Raw genomic sequence first — 17,782 nt, 5'->3', positions numbered from 1 at the left:
ATCAGTCAGTACATAGTTATAGAATCAATCCAATATACACAGGGATGTAAGTGATTTTGATATACATAGGGAGAAAATCAGTTTTGATATATACAGGGATAGAACAGTCTTCATATACACAGAGCTAGAATCATTCTTGGTGTACACAGCAATAGAATCTGTCGACTAGCACAGCAATAGGATCACTGAAAATATACAGATGTGGTATTAGTCCCAATTTATTTACAGATTGAAACAACCTCAGTGTACATGGGGAGATGATTAGTGTTGATATACACAACACTAGAATCAATTTCAATAAATATATATGGCAATAGATTCAAAGTCGATGTACAGGATCAGTCTTGATGTGATCTACACAGAGATTGAACCAATCCCTATGTGTACAGGATTAAAACACACTCAATGCGCAGAGCAATACAGCCAGTCTTAGCCCGTACTGGCTAGAACTAGAATTCATGTAGCCTGCTTTTTTGATCCGTCAAAACTCTGTTCTGTGGCCAACTACTCACCCCTATCCCAGGTAACTGTCTGAAACTCAACCATAGAGCTCACAGTCTTGTTGTCAGATTTGATCACATTAAGTTCTGTAACACATATCTTTGCCATTATACAACTGCCTATTTCCACCCTTGTCACTGGTTGATTCCACTTCAGTCTCAGCTTCATTCACATCTCTGTTTTCCCCAGAGTTGTCAATCCCAAAGCACCTCATTCTACCCTGTGTAGACGTGAGGCCATCCAAAACACAGGCACAACCCTCCCCACCATCGAGGACATCTTCAAGAAGCGGTGCCTCAAGAAGGCGGCATCAATCATGAAGGACCCTCACCATCCGGGACATGCCCTCTTCTCGTTACTACCATCAGGGAGGAGGCGCAGGAGCCTGAAGACCCACACTCAAATGTTTCAGGAACAGTTTCTTCCCCCCAATCATCAGATTTCTGAACGGTCCATGAACCCGCGAACACTATCTCGTTATTCCTCTTTTGCACTATTTTATTTTTTTTTTGTAACTTACAGTAATTTTTCATGTCTTGCACTGTACTGCTGCTGCAAAACAACAAATTTCACGACATATGTCAGTGATAATAAACCCGATTCTGATTCTGAACTCTGCTGCCCATGTTTTAACTTGCAGGATTATTTTCTCACACTAACTTTATGCTTGTTGATGTCATTGATCCCCAGTTAAGAAATGTATCAAATTCTAATCCCTCCTTACAAATCCCTACTGGGTAATCACCTCCCTTTCTCCTCCAATATTCCAAGATCTCTGCACTCCTCCAATTCTGGCCTCTTGCTCATCCCCAAATGTAACCATAACATCACAGCAGCTGCTGAGTCTCTAATCTCTAACGTTTCCCCCTAAAATCACTTTGAATCTTTATCTATCTTTCCTGCTTTAAGAAGCTCCTTATAATCTAGCTTGTTGATCATTTTTTAGTAAACTGTTCTAATGCCTCTATATGTCATTGTTAAGTTTGGCTGATAATGCTCTTGCAAAGGGCTTTGAAACATTTTACATGCCACAGTTGCTATATAAATGCAGGAAGATGCTGTTGATGAAGCTCCTTGGAATAAAGTCATTGATTGCATTCAAAACAAAAATCAATAGATTTCTGGATCGCAAAGGAATTAAGAGATGTGCAGATGTATTGAGGCAGAAGGGAAGCCATGATCGTGTTGAACAATGAACTGGATTTGAGGGGCTGAGTGATCCACCTCTGTTCATATCCTTCTCCATAAACCCAAACACCAAAAGCACTCAAGATATACAGTGAGAGAAGCAGCTGACACACATAAGGAAAGAACCCATCTCCGTATACATAGAGATGGAATTAGTCTTAACATAAAAGGGATAGCATCACTCTCAATAGAGGCAACAATACAGGACCTTCAAATATGCACATATAGAACCTGACCATATGCACAAGTATAAAATTGCCCTGACTTTATACTATCATAGAATTCACTTCTATTTTCACAGGAATAGATGCAGCATTATAATCAGGCATCATATAGACATGCTCAGAGTCAGCCTTAACATACACAATGTCTTAGAGCCTCCATATATGCAAAATTAGAATCAGCTTTCATGTGCACAAGGACAGAGTCACCCAGAACTGCAGAGTACAGAATTGACAAGCAGAGGGTTAGGCTCAGCCTTGATGTACAGAGTTTGAAATCAACAACAACACACACAGAGTTTGAATCAGGTGCATATACACAGTTCTAAATTCAGTCATCACATTAACAGGGTTAGAATCAGCACCCATGTGCAGCATTAGAATCAGCTTTGATAAATGCAGTGTTAGAATGAGCCCAACATACACAGGAATAGAATTGATCTCCATATATCCATGTAAAATGAGCCTCAATATACACAAGGTTAGAATCAGCAGCTATATATACAGATTTAAAACCAACTTTCATATTAACAGGGTTAGAATCAACACCCAGATACTGTACTAGAATCGGATTTGATATGTACAGTATTACAATGAGCCTCAATATTTACACAGTGACAATTGGTCTCCATATACAAGGGTTTAAAATTAGCCATCCCCATGGTTAGAATCAGCCTTAATGTGTATAGCATTAGACTTCTCCACCATATGCACAGTGTTAAAATAATCAATCATATACACAGTTAGGATTAGCAGTCACAGTCACAGGGTTAGAATCAGCCTCCATATATACAGCCTTCAAATTATCCTTGTACATACACAGTTAGAATCCGATGAAAGGTTAGCAGCCTGAAGCACTAACCCTACTCCTCGATCCACACATGCTGCCTGACCTGCTAACTGCTTCCAGCAGTTTCTGTTTTTATTTCAGATTTCCGGCATCTGCAAGTTTTGGCATTGCGATTTTAACTTCAGTTTCCATTTACAAAAGGTTAGAATCAGCCTCCACATAATCAGCAGCCATACATACATAGTTAGAATCATACCCCAAATATGCAGAGTTAAAATTATACTCCATATATACAGAGTTAGTAACAGCTTTGTATATGCAGAGGGTGGAATTGTGGCCATATATTCACAGCTTGAAGCACCTCCATATACCCAGAGTTAGAATCAGCCCCTATACACCCCAGGTCACAATCACCCCCCATATACACAGGGTTAGAATCACCCCCCATATACACAGGGTTAGAATTAACCCCAACATACACTTGGTTAGAATTATCCCCCATAACACAGGGTTAGAATTACCACCACCACCCTCCATACAGTCAGAAATATTTCCCCATACACCCTGGGTTAGAATCACCCCCCCCCCCCCATATACACAAGGTTAGAATCAGCCCCCATGTACAGAGGGTGAGAATCACCCCCCATATACACATGGTTAGAATTATCCCATGTATGCACACGGTTGGAATCAGCTTCTATATCTACAGGGTGGTTCAGCAACCATAAACACAAAGCTACACTCATCGCCCATACACACAGGATGAGAATCATCCCACTTACATACACTGGATTAGAATATTATGGATCATCTATATTTACAGTTGGAATCAATCTTATTATAGAAGAGCAAATTCTGCTATTCATGGACATCAATATAACAACTGTCATCCTTTCTCATTGGGAAATAGAAACTGAGTATAAAGATACATTCCTGGTTGTAACTGGAAAGGCGATTAGTCAGCATGAATCTATTTACACGGTGAAATGTTAAATGCATTATGAGTCTGTTGATTTTGATTGATAATTCCTGCTTCTGAACTAGTGCAGTCTCTGTAATGATTGTGTTAATTCCCTGATCTGCTGAAGCATGCAGAACATCCAACTCATACACATCATACAGAAACCACTCTCACATATACACACATAGACACGTGCACACACATACACACATGTACAAAGAAACACACCCAGACACACATGCACAAGCCCATTTCCATGCATAAGGAGAGAAATGTAGTCTCTCTCCCACACACACACTCACACAAATGCACACAGACATTCCTCTCTCTCAAACACACACACTTGCACACGCGCGGGGATGTGCACACACACTCACGGTTGCACACACACACTCTCGCTATTCCTTCAGTGCAGCGTTTGCAGAGTAATGCAACCTGGTTACTTACGAAATTTGGGCCTGGCGACGGAGTGAGTATCGGTGGTCGATTCCCCCGATTTCGATAGTGTCCAGGATGGCGTGGAGTCGTGCAGGAAGAATTTGCTTGAAGAGGTAGAATAGGGCACTGTCTGCCAGGGAGTGCCATGGGTGGCAGTAGATGTGAGGCGGTAGGGCGAAGTTCCCGGGGCGCTGGAGGTGAGCGGGCCCCCTGGTCTCGGCGTTGGGGTTGAGGGACTGCGGAGGGCAGTGGTGGAGTGGATTGTACCCTGGGTGGCGAGTCTGGGCGTGATGGACATCGTACCCCGGGTACTGGGGCTAACAGTACTGACGGGAGGGTTTGCAGCAGCGTACACGGTGGTCTCTGGATGCCTGGGGACAGAGCTTGGCTTGGAGAGGAAGATGGGATCTTGCCCAACGCGGTTGGATTCCAGTTGATCCGGCGGCACATATTCCTTGACCGACCCCACCACAATCCACCTGAGCAGCATCAAGCTGAGTCCCAGCCCAATGAATCCAATGAGGAGAGGAACAACGCACAACCAGGTTTGCTGGCGAGGCCACACGATGCACCCACTGCAGTGTAAAACCCGGGATGGTGGAGAACTCTCCTGCTCTTCTGTCGGATTAGCACCTTCCGAGTCTGCAGAAACAACAGGAAAAACAGGTGGGGCTGAAGAAATACCTCCCTCACTCATCCTGCAGAGAATGCCAAGCTCTCCAGCCCACAGACAGACATCAGGAACACATTGCCCAGGGATCAAAGAGGCCGAAAAAACAGGGCGAGTGCTTTGGGTGGAGAAAAAAATTCCCCCCTTTCTCCCGTCAGCTGCAGGATCCGGCGGTCATGGAGCAGTCATCTGGCGGGGAGAACTTGGCGATGCGGGAGAGGTGCTGAGTCAGCTACATTACATCCCTTTGCCCGGTACTCTGCTGGGACTGGCCTCTCGCCTTCCTCTCCTTGGCTCTCCCCTCGCAGACTCTGCGGGGCCACGGTTCACCTTCCAGCATGGAGCATCTTCGGGAGCCCGGCGTTCCCCGGTACTAGCACACACTCAGGCAGACACACACACAGACACAGAGACGCAAACACACACACACAAACACACACAACTCGCACACACAAACACACACGCACGCACACACACACACACACAACCCACTGCTCCTTTTTTTCACCGGACCCCACAACCATGCGATCGCTGGCCGTCAGAAGCAACAGAGCAGCATAATGCACCTGCTAATCTCGCGTCGGTATCCAACCCTTGCCCAGTACTTAAGGACACAAACCAATCGGCTTGCTGGGAGGGAGGACTGCTTGCTGCAGACAAGGGAACGGCATCGGCGGAGCCGCCTGACATTGCATGTTGAAATCTAGCAGCTTCCTACCACCCCAAACCTCATCGCCGACGGAGGGGGGTATAAAAAGGGAGGGGGGTATAAAAAGGGAGGGGGGTATAAAAGGGGAGGGGGGTATAAAAGGGGGGGGGAACAGCTCAGAATGTGCTGCTTAGCATGGAACACAAAATGCAAAAAAAAACTGCAGGATGTCTATCGAGGGCAAGGTTGGAGAAATCCTTGCACCCCTCCCATCCAGCTATTGCAGAAATGGAGGTAGAATCTCCCAGCATAAATAAATGATCCTTCCCAAATTCCCCTCGGGAACTCCGGGCCCATTCCTTTCAGTTTTTAAGCCTCCTCGGGAGCCAGGTGATGTTAATCTGCCAGCGAGCGTTCAAATGCATTTTCGTGAAGTGATAGGCAGTGAAAGGACTGAGGCTTTGTTTGTGTGTGGGGAGAGAGAGTGCTGCCTTTGCACTCTTGATTAAGAAGCAGAACTCAGTGAGAGGCATGTCCCGGAGCCATGCTGTGTATCCGCATCGAATCTTACAGAGTCAAGGACAAGGAGAAAGGGAAGGTATGCCGAGGGAGCTTGCAGCAGCGCTGCCTCTGTTAACCGGATCAGTGCCGGACTGACTGCTTACCTCCCCTCCAGTGCCTTTCCCAGTCACTCAGTTTCTACCACCATTCATTTCACCTTTATTCTGAGACAAATGATCTCCACACACATAATCAACCAGCTCAGCCTCCTCCCTTGGAAAGAAGTAATGCAGTCATACCTGGGATGACAAGCTGGAACCCAACTGAGGGGTCCAGGGGTTTATATACAAAAGACCATTTATCCGGCAATAAGTTACAGGCTGGGATCCAGTGGAGTGATTGGGGTTTAATCCATAGAATAACAGATAGACTGGCGTGAGTTAAAGGTTGCAATCTAATAGAGGGGGTGAGTTGAGGTGTGGGTGGGATTGTATTTCAACACATACTCGGGAATGGATTATAGACTGTAACACTGGGGTTCTGAAGCTTTCCACATTAAAAACATACACATATTGTACTAAGATACAGCATACTGGGGCTTCAGGGGTTTGTATACAGAGTGAGTCCCAGGCAGGAGTCTAATCAAGAACAAAAAAAAATACTGGAGGAACTCAGCAGGTCAGGCAGCATCTGTGGAGGGAAATAGACAGCTGATGATCAGACAGATGACAGATCAATGCAGATGGAATACGGTGTAGGGAAGTGTGGGGTCACGTACTAGGGCAGGAAGAATAAAAGTGCAGACATTTTCGGTATGGGGGGGAGAATTCAGAAATCAGAGGTGCAAAGGGACTTGGGAGTCCTAGTGGAGGATTCCCTTAAGGTTAACTTGCAGGTTGAGTTGATAGTAAGGAAGGCAAATGCAATGTTAGCATTCATTTCAAGAGGTCTCGAATATAAAAGCAAGGATGTAATGCTGAGGCTTTATAAGGTGTTGGTCAGATCGCATTTGGAATATTGAGAGCAATTTTGGGCCCTGTATCTCAGGAAAGATGTGCTGTCCTTGGCGAGGGTCCAGAGGAGGTTCACGAGAATGATCCGGAGCAATAAGGGTTTAATGTATGAGGAGCATTTGATAGCGCTGGGCCTGTACTTGCAGTTTAGAAGGATGAGGGGGGATCTCAGTGGAACCTACCGGATCCTGAAAGGCCTGGATAGAATGGACATGGAGCAGATGTTTCCATTAGTAGGAGAGTCTAGGATCCGATGGCACAGCCTCAGAATAAAGTTTAGAAATGAGATGAGGAGGAATTTCTTCAGCCAGAGGGGGGTGAATCTGTGCAATTTGTTGTCATGGAGGGCTGTGAAGGCCAAATCATTGGGTGTATTTAAGGCAGAGATTGATAGGTTCTTGATTGGGAAGGGGGTTAAGGGTCATTGGAAGAAGGTGGGAGAGTGTTGAGAAAAATATTATATTTAATTCCGAGATGCATACCTCACTGGTGAGACAGCATTTATTGCCCATCCTTAACAGTCCTTGCAAAGGTACGGGTAAGTCCTATCCTTGAGCCAGCACGGTGCCTCTGGGTAAGATGGTGGCTGGGTAGGGAGTTCCAGGACATAGACCCCATTGGTCTATTTCCAAGTCTATTTCCAAGGTGTGTACAGAACTTGAATAGGATGGTGTCTCCCTGCACCTGCTGCCCTTGTCCTTTCAGGTACGTGTTCAGCAGGTTTGGGAGAAGATACCATTGAATGCCATTGGTGAATTGTGGCAGTGAATCTTCTCTGGGACACATTGCAGTCATGGTGTGCCAGTGATGGAGGGTAAATATTTAGCACAATGAATGGAGTGCTAATCATGTGGTTTGCTTTGTCCAAGATGGTATCAAACTTCTTGAGTGTTGTTGAAGCTGCACTCATTTAGGCAAGTGGACACTATTCCATCAGACTCTTGACTTGCATCTCGTGGGTGGGGAAATGGTTTAGTGCGTTGGAGGTGAATCACTCACCACAGGATGCCCTGTTCTTGTAGCCACACTATTTATATGGTTGGTCCAGTTAAATTTCCAGGCAATGATGACCCCTCCCGTGCTCCCCCCCCCCCCCCCCACCACCAAGGTACTGTTAGGTAAAGTCATTGAAAGCCAAGAGGAGTGCTCAGACTTCCTTGCAGATGTCGGCAGTGAGATCCAGCATTTTAAGGTTACAGGGGTTTATATACAGAGGGAGTCCCAGGCAAGGAATCTAATCAAACTGCTGGAGGAACTGAGTACGTCAGTGGGGGGAAGTGGACAGATGGTGGGTCTCGATCTGAAACGTTGACTATCAATTTTCCCCACAGATGCTGCTGACTCGCTGGGCTCCCTCAACAGTTTGCTTTGTTCCTCCAGATTACGACACCTGCAGTCTCTTGTGCCTCCAATCTAATCAGTTTATGTACGGAATATATTATACCCAGGATTGAGATACAGCCTAGAATTAGTTGAGGAGTCAGGGTGAATTTAAATTTAATTCTATATTATTCAAAGATATGTACCCTACTCAGACTTGTCTGCTGCTTATCAACACATGCCTGAATATTATCCAGGTCTTGCTGCATTTGGGTAGACACTGCCTCACACACTGAGGAGGTGCAGATGAAATTGGACATCGTTATGCATGCATACATACAACATACAGTTATCAGAAAATGGCCTACCTTAACATGGAAGGAAGGTCTTTGAGGAAACAGCTCAAAGCATGGTAGTGTAGTGGTTAGCATAACGCTATTACAGCGCCAGCGACCCAGGTTCAATTCGGCAGCTGTCTGTCAGGAGTTAGTACGTTCTTCCCGTGTCTGCGTGGGTTTCCTCCAGGTGCTCTGGTTTCCTCCCACATTCCAAAGATGTACGGGTTAGGAAGTTGTGGGCGTGCTATGTTGGTGCTGGAAGCGTGGCGACACTTGCGGGTTGCCCCCCAGAACACTCTACATGAAAGATGCATTTCACTGTGTGTTTCGATGTACATGTGACTAATAAAGATATCTTGAAGATGGTTGGGCCTAGTAGATAGCCTTGACAAACTCTTGCAGTGATGCCTGGGATTGAGGTGATTGACCTCCAACAACCACAAGATCATAGGCAGTTCAGGTATCCAGATATGAGTCAGTGCCTAATTGTGGTATTTGATTTGGTGGAGGAGGTTAGTGGCATTTGGGTGTGGTGATGCAGGAGGGAGAATGGGAGCAGGTAGTTCAGTAAATAAAGTAACAGGTGTCCAGCAATGAGTTACAGGCTTTTGAGGATTTTGTGTTGAGGGGCCGGTGGGGGTGATTTGTAGAGTAATGGATATCTGGAACTACTCACAAACTGGAAGCTGGTCAAAGGCTTCTGTTGAATAATGTATAGAATTACAGATACCTGTGAGTGAGGTATAAATCAGGATCTAATTGAGGGACCCTTGAGGTTTATAAATAAATAAGAGATGTCAAAAAACAAGTCATGGGTTGGAATCTAATCAAGGTTTTGGGGGTTTGTATAAACAGAAAGTCGAGAGTAAGTTAAAGTCTGGAACCTAATCTAGGGGTTCAGTGAGTTTATACTCAGCAAAGAGGCACCCAGGAGTGAATTGCAGGCTGCGATCAAGTATGGTGTTTGAAGAGGAAGGGGTTGGTTGGCTGGAGGGCAGGGGAGTGAGGAGGTAGGGGAATAGACAAAAGACATTTGCCTATATTAGAATTTTCACATTTTTCTCTGTGTCCACATGGGTTTCCCTTGGGTGTTCTAGTCTCTTCCCACATCCCAAAATTGGTTGGTATATTAATTATCTACTATAGATGGGTGGTAGGAGAATGAGGCAGGAGTTAATGAGCATGTGAAAGTGAACAGTTACGGGGAAATAAATGGGAGAATGAGATTAATTGAGGGATTTGCAGGGTTTATTAATAGACTAACAGGTGCCTGGGAGTGAGTAACAGACTGAAAACCAATTTAGGGGTTCAGTGTGTTTTATATAGAGTCATACATTTATACAACAGAGAAACAGGCCCTTCAGCCCAACTCATCCTTGTAAAGAATATCACATCCCCAGCATTGAGTTACAGACTGGAATCTAATTGAGAGGATTGTTGGGCTTCTATGCAGAACAATAGATAACTAGAAGTGTGTTGAATACTGGAATCTAATTGAAGAATCCCAGCTGTTTGTTTATGGAATAACAGATTGAAATATAATTGAGGGGCTGCGTGGGATTTAAATATAGATCAGATAACAAGACTGAGTTAGGCAGCAATCTAACCGAGGGTGGCCCTATATGGTTTATATATCTAAGTCCAGATCATTAATATATGTTGACCTTGAATTTCCTCACCTGCCTGCCAAATCCACTCATACCTGGTGGGGATCTTCCTGTGGCCACTTGGTTCCAAAAGCCAGCTTTGACCCGATCATTGCAGCGGCCTTCTGATGGTAAACCCCACTGAACACCCAGTATTCAGCACACTTCTAGTTCCCTATTGTTCTACATGTAAACCCCACAATCCTCTCAATTAGATTCCCATCTGTAACTCACTGAAATGTTGTGAACCAACTGAGCCACAGCTCCTGGCTTGGTTGACTGTCGAAGCTGTCAAGCAATTTGCATGTCAGTTCCTGTCTCTAACAGAATTCTAAATTATTCAAAAGCTATTAAAAAAAATTAAACATCTGGTCAAAACATTTTAAAGTCATTAAAAGATGTTAAAGCAACACAAATTAAAACATTTTAAAATACAAGGAAGAATAAAAACTGTCAAATATGTCTAAATTAATCAATGAACAAAAGTGCAACTTACATGAAATTCACCTCCGTGTCTCCCAGCTGTTCTTTTTCATTGAATTGAATGGAGTTACTCACCTGGTACAGATTCAGGCAACAACTTTCCCATAGTAAATGTTAGGAAGACAAAGGAAGTTCATGCCCTACTGCTGAACTCCATGGTGAGTCCAATGCTGGAACTCTGTGGAAGTGACAGTGGCGATCAGGTGTGCAAGAAATTCAGAGCTTTTGCATTTGGGCGCACTTGCCAAGGAGTTCCATACCTCCTCACAGTTACAGAGATACTTCAGATTTCCAGTGCCGTGAGAAACCGTTTGCCGCAAAAACTTCCGGACATTAACAGAGCAGGTGTCCCACTGCCAATTCTAGGCAGGCATCAGTTTCCTGGTGAAACACTTGTAGTGGTTTCAAAATGGTCTTTCTACTTTGGAGAGGCCAAATGCAGATTGGATGGTCAATTTGCAGAACCCTTTGTCGAGTGCAGAACCATGACGCTGAGCTTTTAGTTGCCCGTAACTTTAAGCCTTCATCTCACTTCCACTCTCTTCCATGTAACGTCGGTTTCTTGCATTCTCCACGCTTTGTCGAGGAACAGCTCTTTGTCAGTTGATTTGGCATATCACAGACTCCCAGACTGAACATCAACATTTTTAGATCATAACCACCACCCATTTATCTATATTTGTTCATCATATTTGTAATCATTCTGCTATTCCCTCTACATCTCTAATTGCATAAAACCCATCTAATCACTAACTTTTTACAAAAGCTTATTAACCAGAAACATTATTTTGCCAGAGTTGCTCTTCAACTGGTGATTCCAGAGAGAAGACCTTAACTCTCTTGTTGTATCTGATGTGCCGCTGTGTTGTAGGATAGTGCTGAGTCCAAGGGTGAACTTAGGTTGTATCCTGAGGGGCCAGAGATGTGATATTTGCCTCCTTGTTCAGTTGAGAGGGGATATAGGCACTGAATGGAAAAGGTAAGTGGTCTTCTTTGAATTTCTTAATTTTATTAATATTTTTAATTATATCAAATAACTGTGTGGCAGAGCGAGGCAGTTACTGAAACTGTTGCTTCACAGCTCCCGTGAGCTGGGTTCAATCCTGACCTCGGGTGCTGTCTGTGTGGCGTTTGCATGTTCTCCCTGTGACTGCATACGTTTCCTCTGGATGTTCTGGTCCCCTCACACATCCCAAAGATAGGCGGGTTTGTAGGTTAATTGGCCACCATGAATTGCCCGTAATGTGAGGTAGGATCTGAGAGTTGATGGGAATGTGGGGAGAATAAAACAGGATGAGAATAAATGGGTGCTTGATGATAGACATGGACTGAAGGGCCTGATTCCATTCTGCTTGACTCAATGACTCTAACCGTATTTTTAAAAAGATACCTATTTTTTGAATTGACTTTAAGAAATCTTTTAATTTATTAAAATTATTCAGAAGTATTTCAACTTCAATGTCTTAGTTCAGATATTCAGGATCCGCTGTCTTTAGGAGGCCTGATGTCCCTCACAGCTGCTCCACCTCTGGTCAGGCTGCGGCCATGAGGCTTGTGGTGGAGCCACTCAAGGCTCGAACGTCCCTTTCCCACTCTCCACAAACACTGCCAGACCTGCTGATTACTTCCTGGATTTTCTGTATTTATTTCAGATTTCCAGTACCTTGCATATTTTGCTTTCATTTAGAAATATTTTTAAAAATTGCAGAGGCTGGAAATCTGCAGTTAAACCAGGAAATGCTGGAAACACTCAACAGGTCTGGCAGCATCTGTGAGGAGAGAAACAGAGTTCATGTTTCAGGTCAAAGTTCTAATGAAGGGTCGGGCTCTCGCTGTTAGGTTGTGTCTGCTTATCCTTGACTCCCCAGGCAGCAGAAAAAGTTTCACTCCATCTACCCTTAACATCGTGAAAACTTTGACTAAGTTTCCCTTTAAATCCAATATTAAATTCTGGTTTGTGTAATATCTCCTCATTATTGAACCGTTATGGTCCAGATGTCATTCTGAGAAATCTGTGCTCTGACCAAACTATTCTCCCTAAGGTGACCAGAACTACTCACAGTGTCCCAAGTGTGTTGTAACCATCCCTTTGTATGGATGTAGCACAACTTCTATGTCCTTGCACTTAAGTCATCTCAAAGTAAAGGCCATTATGATTATTTTCTGTCCTCTTTATGAAATTTTATCTATCCATATACATATTACTTTGGACCTCCTCTAATCCCAGATGGTTACCATTTAGAAAGTACTTCCATTCAATCCTTTTTGGGTTCACGTCTGCTACCTGCACCTCACGTCAGCATCATTGGTGTGGATAGTGTTTAGCGTAAATCGGGCTGCCACAGATTTGCCCAGTGTTCAAACATAGCTATTATCTCTATAATTTATTGCATCCACCTGCATTTCCTTTCTCTGTGTTGTTGGCAAACATAGATCGAGTGGACAGTCAGAGACTTTTTCCCAGGCTGACAATGGCTAACAGGAGGGAACATAATTTCAAAGTGATTGGAGGAAGGTATAAGGGGGAGGTCAAGGGTAAGTTCTTTACACAGAGAGTGGTGGGTGCGTGGAACGCACTGCTGGAAGAGGTTGTGGGGGCAGATACATTAGGGACATTTAAGAGACTCTTAGATAGACACGAATAGAGAAATGGAGGGCTATGTGGGAGGGAAGGGTTAGATAGATCTTAGAGCAGGATAAGATGTTGGCACACCATTGGGCCGAAGGGCCTGTAATGTGCTGTAGTGTTCTATGTTCTATGGAACCTGTATCTGAGTTTCTGTCCAATCATTTAATTCATTTTTAAACCCTTGGAGCAGCTGAAGCCCACACCAGGTCTTTTGAACCCCACACTCCACTGTATCCCTACTCCTCCTACTCAGATGGTTTCCTAACCTAGTCTAAAATTCGTCTTTGAGTCTATGAGTTTAGCCCTTGTGAGAGACTTTATGAGATGCCTTCTTGAAGTTCTTAGCAGCACAAACTTTTATACTAATTAATTTTGTAAGACGTCCCATCACTCTACAATACTTTATTTGTTAGTGACCTTGACCATGCCCAAGTCTCGAATCATGGTACACGCATTTTGCATCTCTCTTTCAAACTCAATCATACTTTAATCAGTATTAGACAAGTATTACACACACAATTAGGCTTTTAAATCTGGCTCATTAGTCAATACTGAAACTACAATGGTCTGTTCCTATATTTGTTCTAGAACATATTAGAACAAATATGTTGGCTGACTTCAGAAATTCATCCTCATTCGATGCCTGCTGAACAACGTGTGCATGTTTTGATTCTAGCCAACAGGTCCATGTCAACACCCCAATCACCTTCTCAATCCCCACTGTGATATTGCACCTAACATCCAAAGAACCTCCCACTGGAGTGGAACTAATCTGCAGCATGAATGAGAAATTGATTAACATCTGTCACCACACCAGAACCAAGGTAATGCCAATCTCAGTTATAGAGTGGCAGTACATAGGGAAAGCTTGTGTGTGTCCACACTTTGGAGACTGAGTTCCAAGTCACAGTAAACATGTTCATTGAAGTGTTTAAGAGAATGGGCTTTGCATTAAATATCTATCAAACAAAAGTCATTTATACTCCCCTGCTGCACTGACCTCTGACAATAAAGATTCAAAAGGCCCTGGAAAGTGCAAATCACTTTCCATATCTTAGTCTCCACCTCCCAGATGAAGAACTCTTAGCATCAACTTCTGCATCCCAGCACAGCCGTTGGCTGTCCTAGGGAAAGAGTATTTGAAGATCAAGACCTCAAACAAGGTACAAAGCTGATGGTCTATCAGTGATGTCCACTCTCTTGTATACATCATTGTCTGCCTACAGTAGACACCTCAAAGCACTGGAGTGGTACCAACGCTGTCTCTGCAAAATCCTCCAAATCCATTGGCAGGGTAAGAGAACCAACGTCAGGGTCCTCTCCCAGGCCAACATACCCTGTACCGATGCCGTGATGATGCTTAGCCAACAGTGATGGGCAGGCCACATCCTTTACATACCCAACACCAAACTCCTGAAGTGAGGCACGGGTCAGAGCGCCGTGGCAGCCAGAGATTACCAAGTGGACAGAGGAAGAGACTCAAAGAAGTTCTCAAAGCTTCCTTGACAAAATCTAGCACCCTTGCTGATTGATGGGAATCGTTGGCCAGTAACCCATCAAAAAGGAGCATCCAGCTTGGCACTGAGCCCATCAGAAATGGCAGGAGAGTGTAACTTCCCACACTACCCAACCAGCCTCCCCATCGAGCACCTAACTCACCAGCAGCAACGTTACTGAATAAGGGGATGTCCCTTTAAAACTGAGATGAGGAAGAATTTCTTCAGCTAGAAGGTGGTAAATCTGTGGAATTCATTGCCATGGAGGGCTGTAGAGGCCAAGTCATTGAGTGTATTTAAGGCAGAGATTGATAGGTTCTTGGTTGGTAAGAAAGTTAAGGGTTACGGGGAGAAGATGGGAGAACGAGGTTGAAAAAAAACAGCCATGATTGAATGACAGAGCAGACTTAATGGGCCAAGTGGCCTAATTCTACTCCTATATCTTATTGTCTTATGGCCTAATTCTGTAGATCCAAATTGGCCACTTTAGAACTCACTGAACTGGAGAGAAAGCAGCCATCGCAGATCTTGAGGGACTGCCTAAGAAGAAGAATTATTGGTATTGGTTTATTATTGTCACTTGTACCAAGATACAGTGAAAAGCTTGTCTTACAAACTGATCCTACAGGTCAATTCATTACACAGTGCAGTTAGAACATAAGAATACAAGAATCAGGAGCAGAAGTAGACCATATGGCCCCTGAAGCCTGTTCCGCCATTCAACAAGGTCATATCCAATCGGAGCTTTAGCCTCATCTCCTGCTACCTGCAAATCCTGCTTTTGCATTTGAATTCTGCTGGTTTTTTGGATGTGGTTTGCTACCACCTTAAGAAACTGTCTCACATGGTTACAAGTGTGCAATACTGTTGTTCCCCTGCTTGCATTTCAAAAACCAATTACAAGTCTAAGATGAGCGATGTGATATTCAGTTCCAGAGACCAGTTCGGAAGAACCCACGATATACCACATCGGCAATGATGATGTGCTATGTGGATGTCTCAGACTGCAGAAAGTAAATCTGGGTGAGTTTACAAATTAGCAAAATTGTGGCAAAACTCCTCAATTTAAAATCCAGTTATTGCAGGCAAAAAGGGAGCTCGGGACGAGATGGCAGAAACAGCATAAATATTGCAAAGTTCGGGAAATGCCACGAAGCTCAAGAGTTGTTTATTACTTACCTACAACTTTTTAAGGCTAACAACCAGGCAGCAATCGTGAAAAAAAAGAACATCAAAAGAACTGCAGATGGTGGAAATCTGAAACAAAATCAGGAAATTCTTCACTCAGCAGGTCAGGCAGCATCTGTGTAGAGAGAAGCAGAATTAACATTTCAGGTAGAAGACAGTTCATCTGAATTTAAGCATTTGCAGCTTTTTGATTTTGATTTCCTGTTGAATTGACTGCCACTTCTAGGAACGCATGTTTGAAGAAGTTTTGCTACTCTTTCAGTTTGGATGAAGGGTATTTGACTCAGGTTTTCTCTCTACAGATGCTGCCTGACCTGCTGACTGTTTCCAGCATTTTCTGTCTTTAACCCTGAACAAAATGCATGATCCGTAAGTGAGAAGAGAACCTATTTTATCAGCTGAGGTGAGCTCTGACACCAACAGCATGTTGGCACCACAGAGTGCAATAAACATCCAATTCAGTGGGACTGGAGTAGATTCAACCCAGCACAGTCTGAACTGCTTCAAAGATACACGTATGATAATTGTAACCAGATGCCAGAAGAGTCCATTGGCGATGACATTCTCAGTCTTAGGGACTTGGCAAAGCAGTGTGATTTTGGCACTTTGTGAGAATGAGCACTGAGGGACAGATTGGTGTGTGGGTTAAGTGATGAGTGAACACGGACCAAATACTAACGTGCAAGATCTTATTTCTGAGGAAGCGATAAGGATAGAAGTGGTGTTGAGAAATGGAGAGATCTTGGGTCGACTCAAAGTGATGATGCGAGTTTGTTGGGCTACTGAGACAGTAACAGTGGCCTCAGTGATGTCCTTCCACATCAAGCCTGGTCCCATGAGGAGATTGGCAGGAAAACAGCTGAGCCAGGAACCTGAGAGGCAGGAAAGCTTGATGGAGGGTTCAGATGATTGTAGAAGGAGGGAGGCTGGGTTACTGATGCCAGGTAAACCACCCAGCTTCTGTTTGCCCACTGAAAGCAGCCCATCATTATAACTGTAATATATCTGGTAGAAGCAAACAGAAGGTAACCAATACAGAGAAGTGCAGTCACAGTTCATTTCAAACTGATATCACATCACACAGCACAGGAACAGACCCTTCTGCCCATCAAGTCTGTGCCAAGCAGGAAGCACCCCTTTACACTAAACCTATATTAATTCCATTTTATTCTCCCCACACTCCTATCAACTCCCTCCAGATTCTGCCACTAACTTACACACTCAGGGCCATTTAACCTCCCAAGCCCACCCCACTTGTGACCTATTCTCTCTCAGCGCTTCCACCCTGATTCTCCCACTGCCCGCCTACGCTAGGGGTATTTTGTGGTAGTCAATTAACCTCACAACCAACACATTTATGGCACATTGGAGGAAACTGGAGCATCCCGGGCAAGCCAACACAGTTACAGGGAGAGCGTGTAAACTCTTCACAGACAGCACTGGAAGTCAGGAGCTGCAGCTATGAGGTACTACTAGCTATGCCATAGTTCAACCCAATGTGGAGATGCTGTGTATCAGACAAGTTGGACTATGCCCATTGAGTACACCCAGAGAGGAGTTTTGAATGTCACCAAAGCTAACCATGGTATTGAGGGGTTCATAATGAATAGTATCTACACCAGAGATACCAATATGAGATGAGGTAGCAGACAAGCATCCTGACGGCAGAGATTAATTCACACTTGGAGTATTGTGTGTAGTTAGGTGTAATTATGTGTAAGTTATGAATAATTTATGTTACTTTTATGTT

The 17,782-nt window shown here is 44.1% G+C and overlaps 1 protein-coding gene across 4 annotated transcripts in view; it reads right to left on the bottom strand.

Moving 5' to 3' along the window:
* LOC127584658 (pro-neuregulin-3, membrane-bound isoform-like) overlaps positions 1–5,374 on the bottom strand; it is a 304,705-nt gene extending 299,331 nt beyond the window's left edge. For 3 of the 4 annotated variants that reach the window (XM_052041509.1, XM_052041511.1, XM_052041512.1), the window contains exon 1: positions 4,109–5,374. In XM_052041509.1, the coding sequence (XP_051897469.1) occupies positions 4,109–4,796 (688 nt within the window). In that variant the 5' untranslated portion in view covers positions 4,797–5,374. The remainder of the gene's footprint in view (positions 1–4,108) is intronic. The other variant, XM_052041510.1, reaches the window with a different exon arrangement.
* Positions 5,375–17,782: the final 12,408 nt, after the last annotated feature.

The sequence above is a fragment of the Pristis pectinata genome, chromosome 30 (assembly GCF_009764475.1).
Source record: "Pristis pectinata isolate sPriPec2 chromosome 30, sPriPec2.1.pri, whole genome shotgun sequence".
NCBI lineage: Eukaryota > Metazoa > Chordata > Chondrichthyes > Rhinopristiformes > Pristidae > Pristis > Pristis pectinata.
Note: the sequence above shows the minus strand (reverse complement) of the source record. Positions and strands in the feature narration are given on the sequence as shown.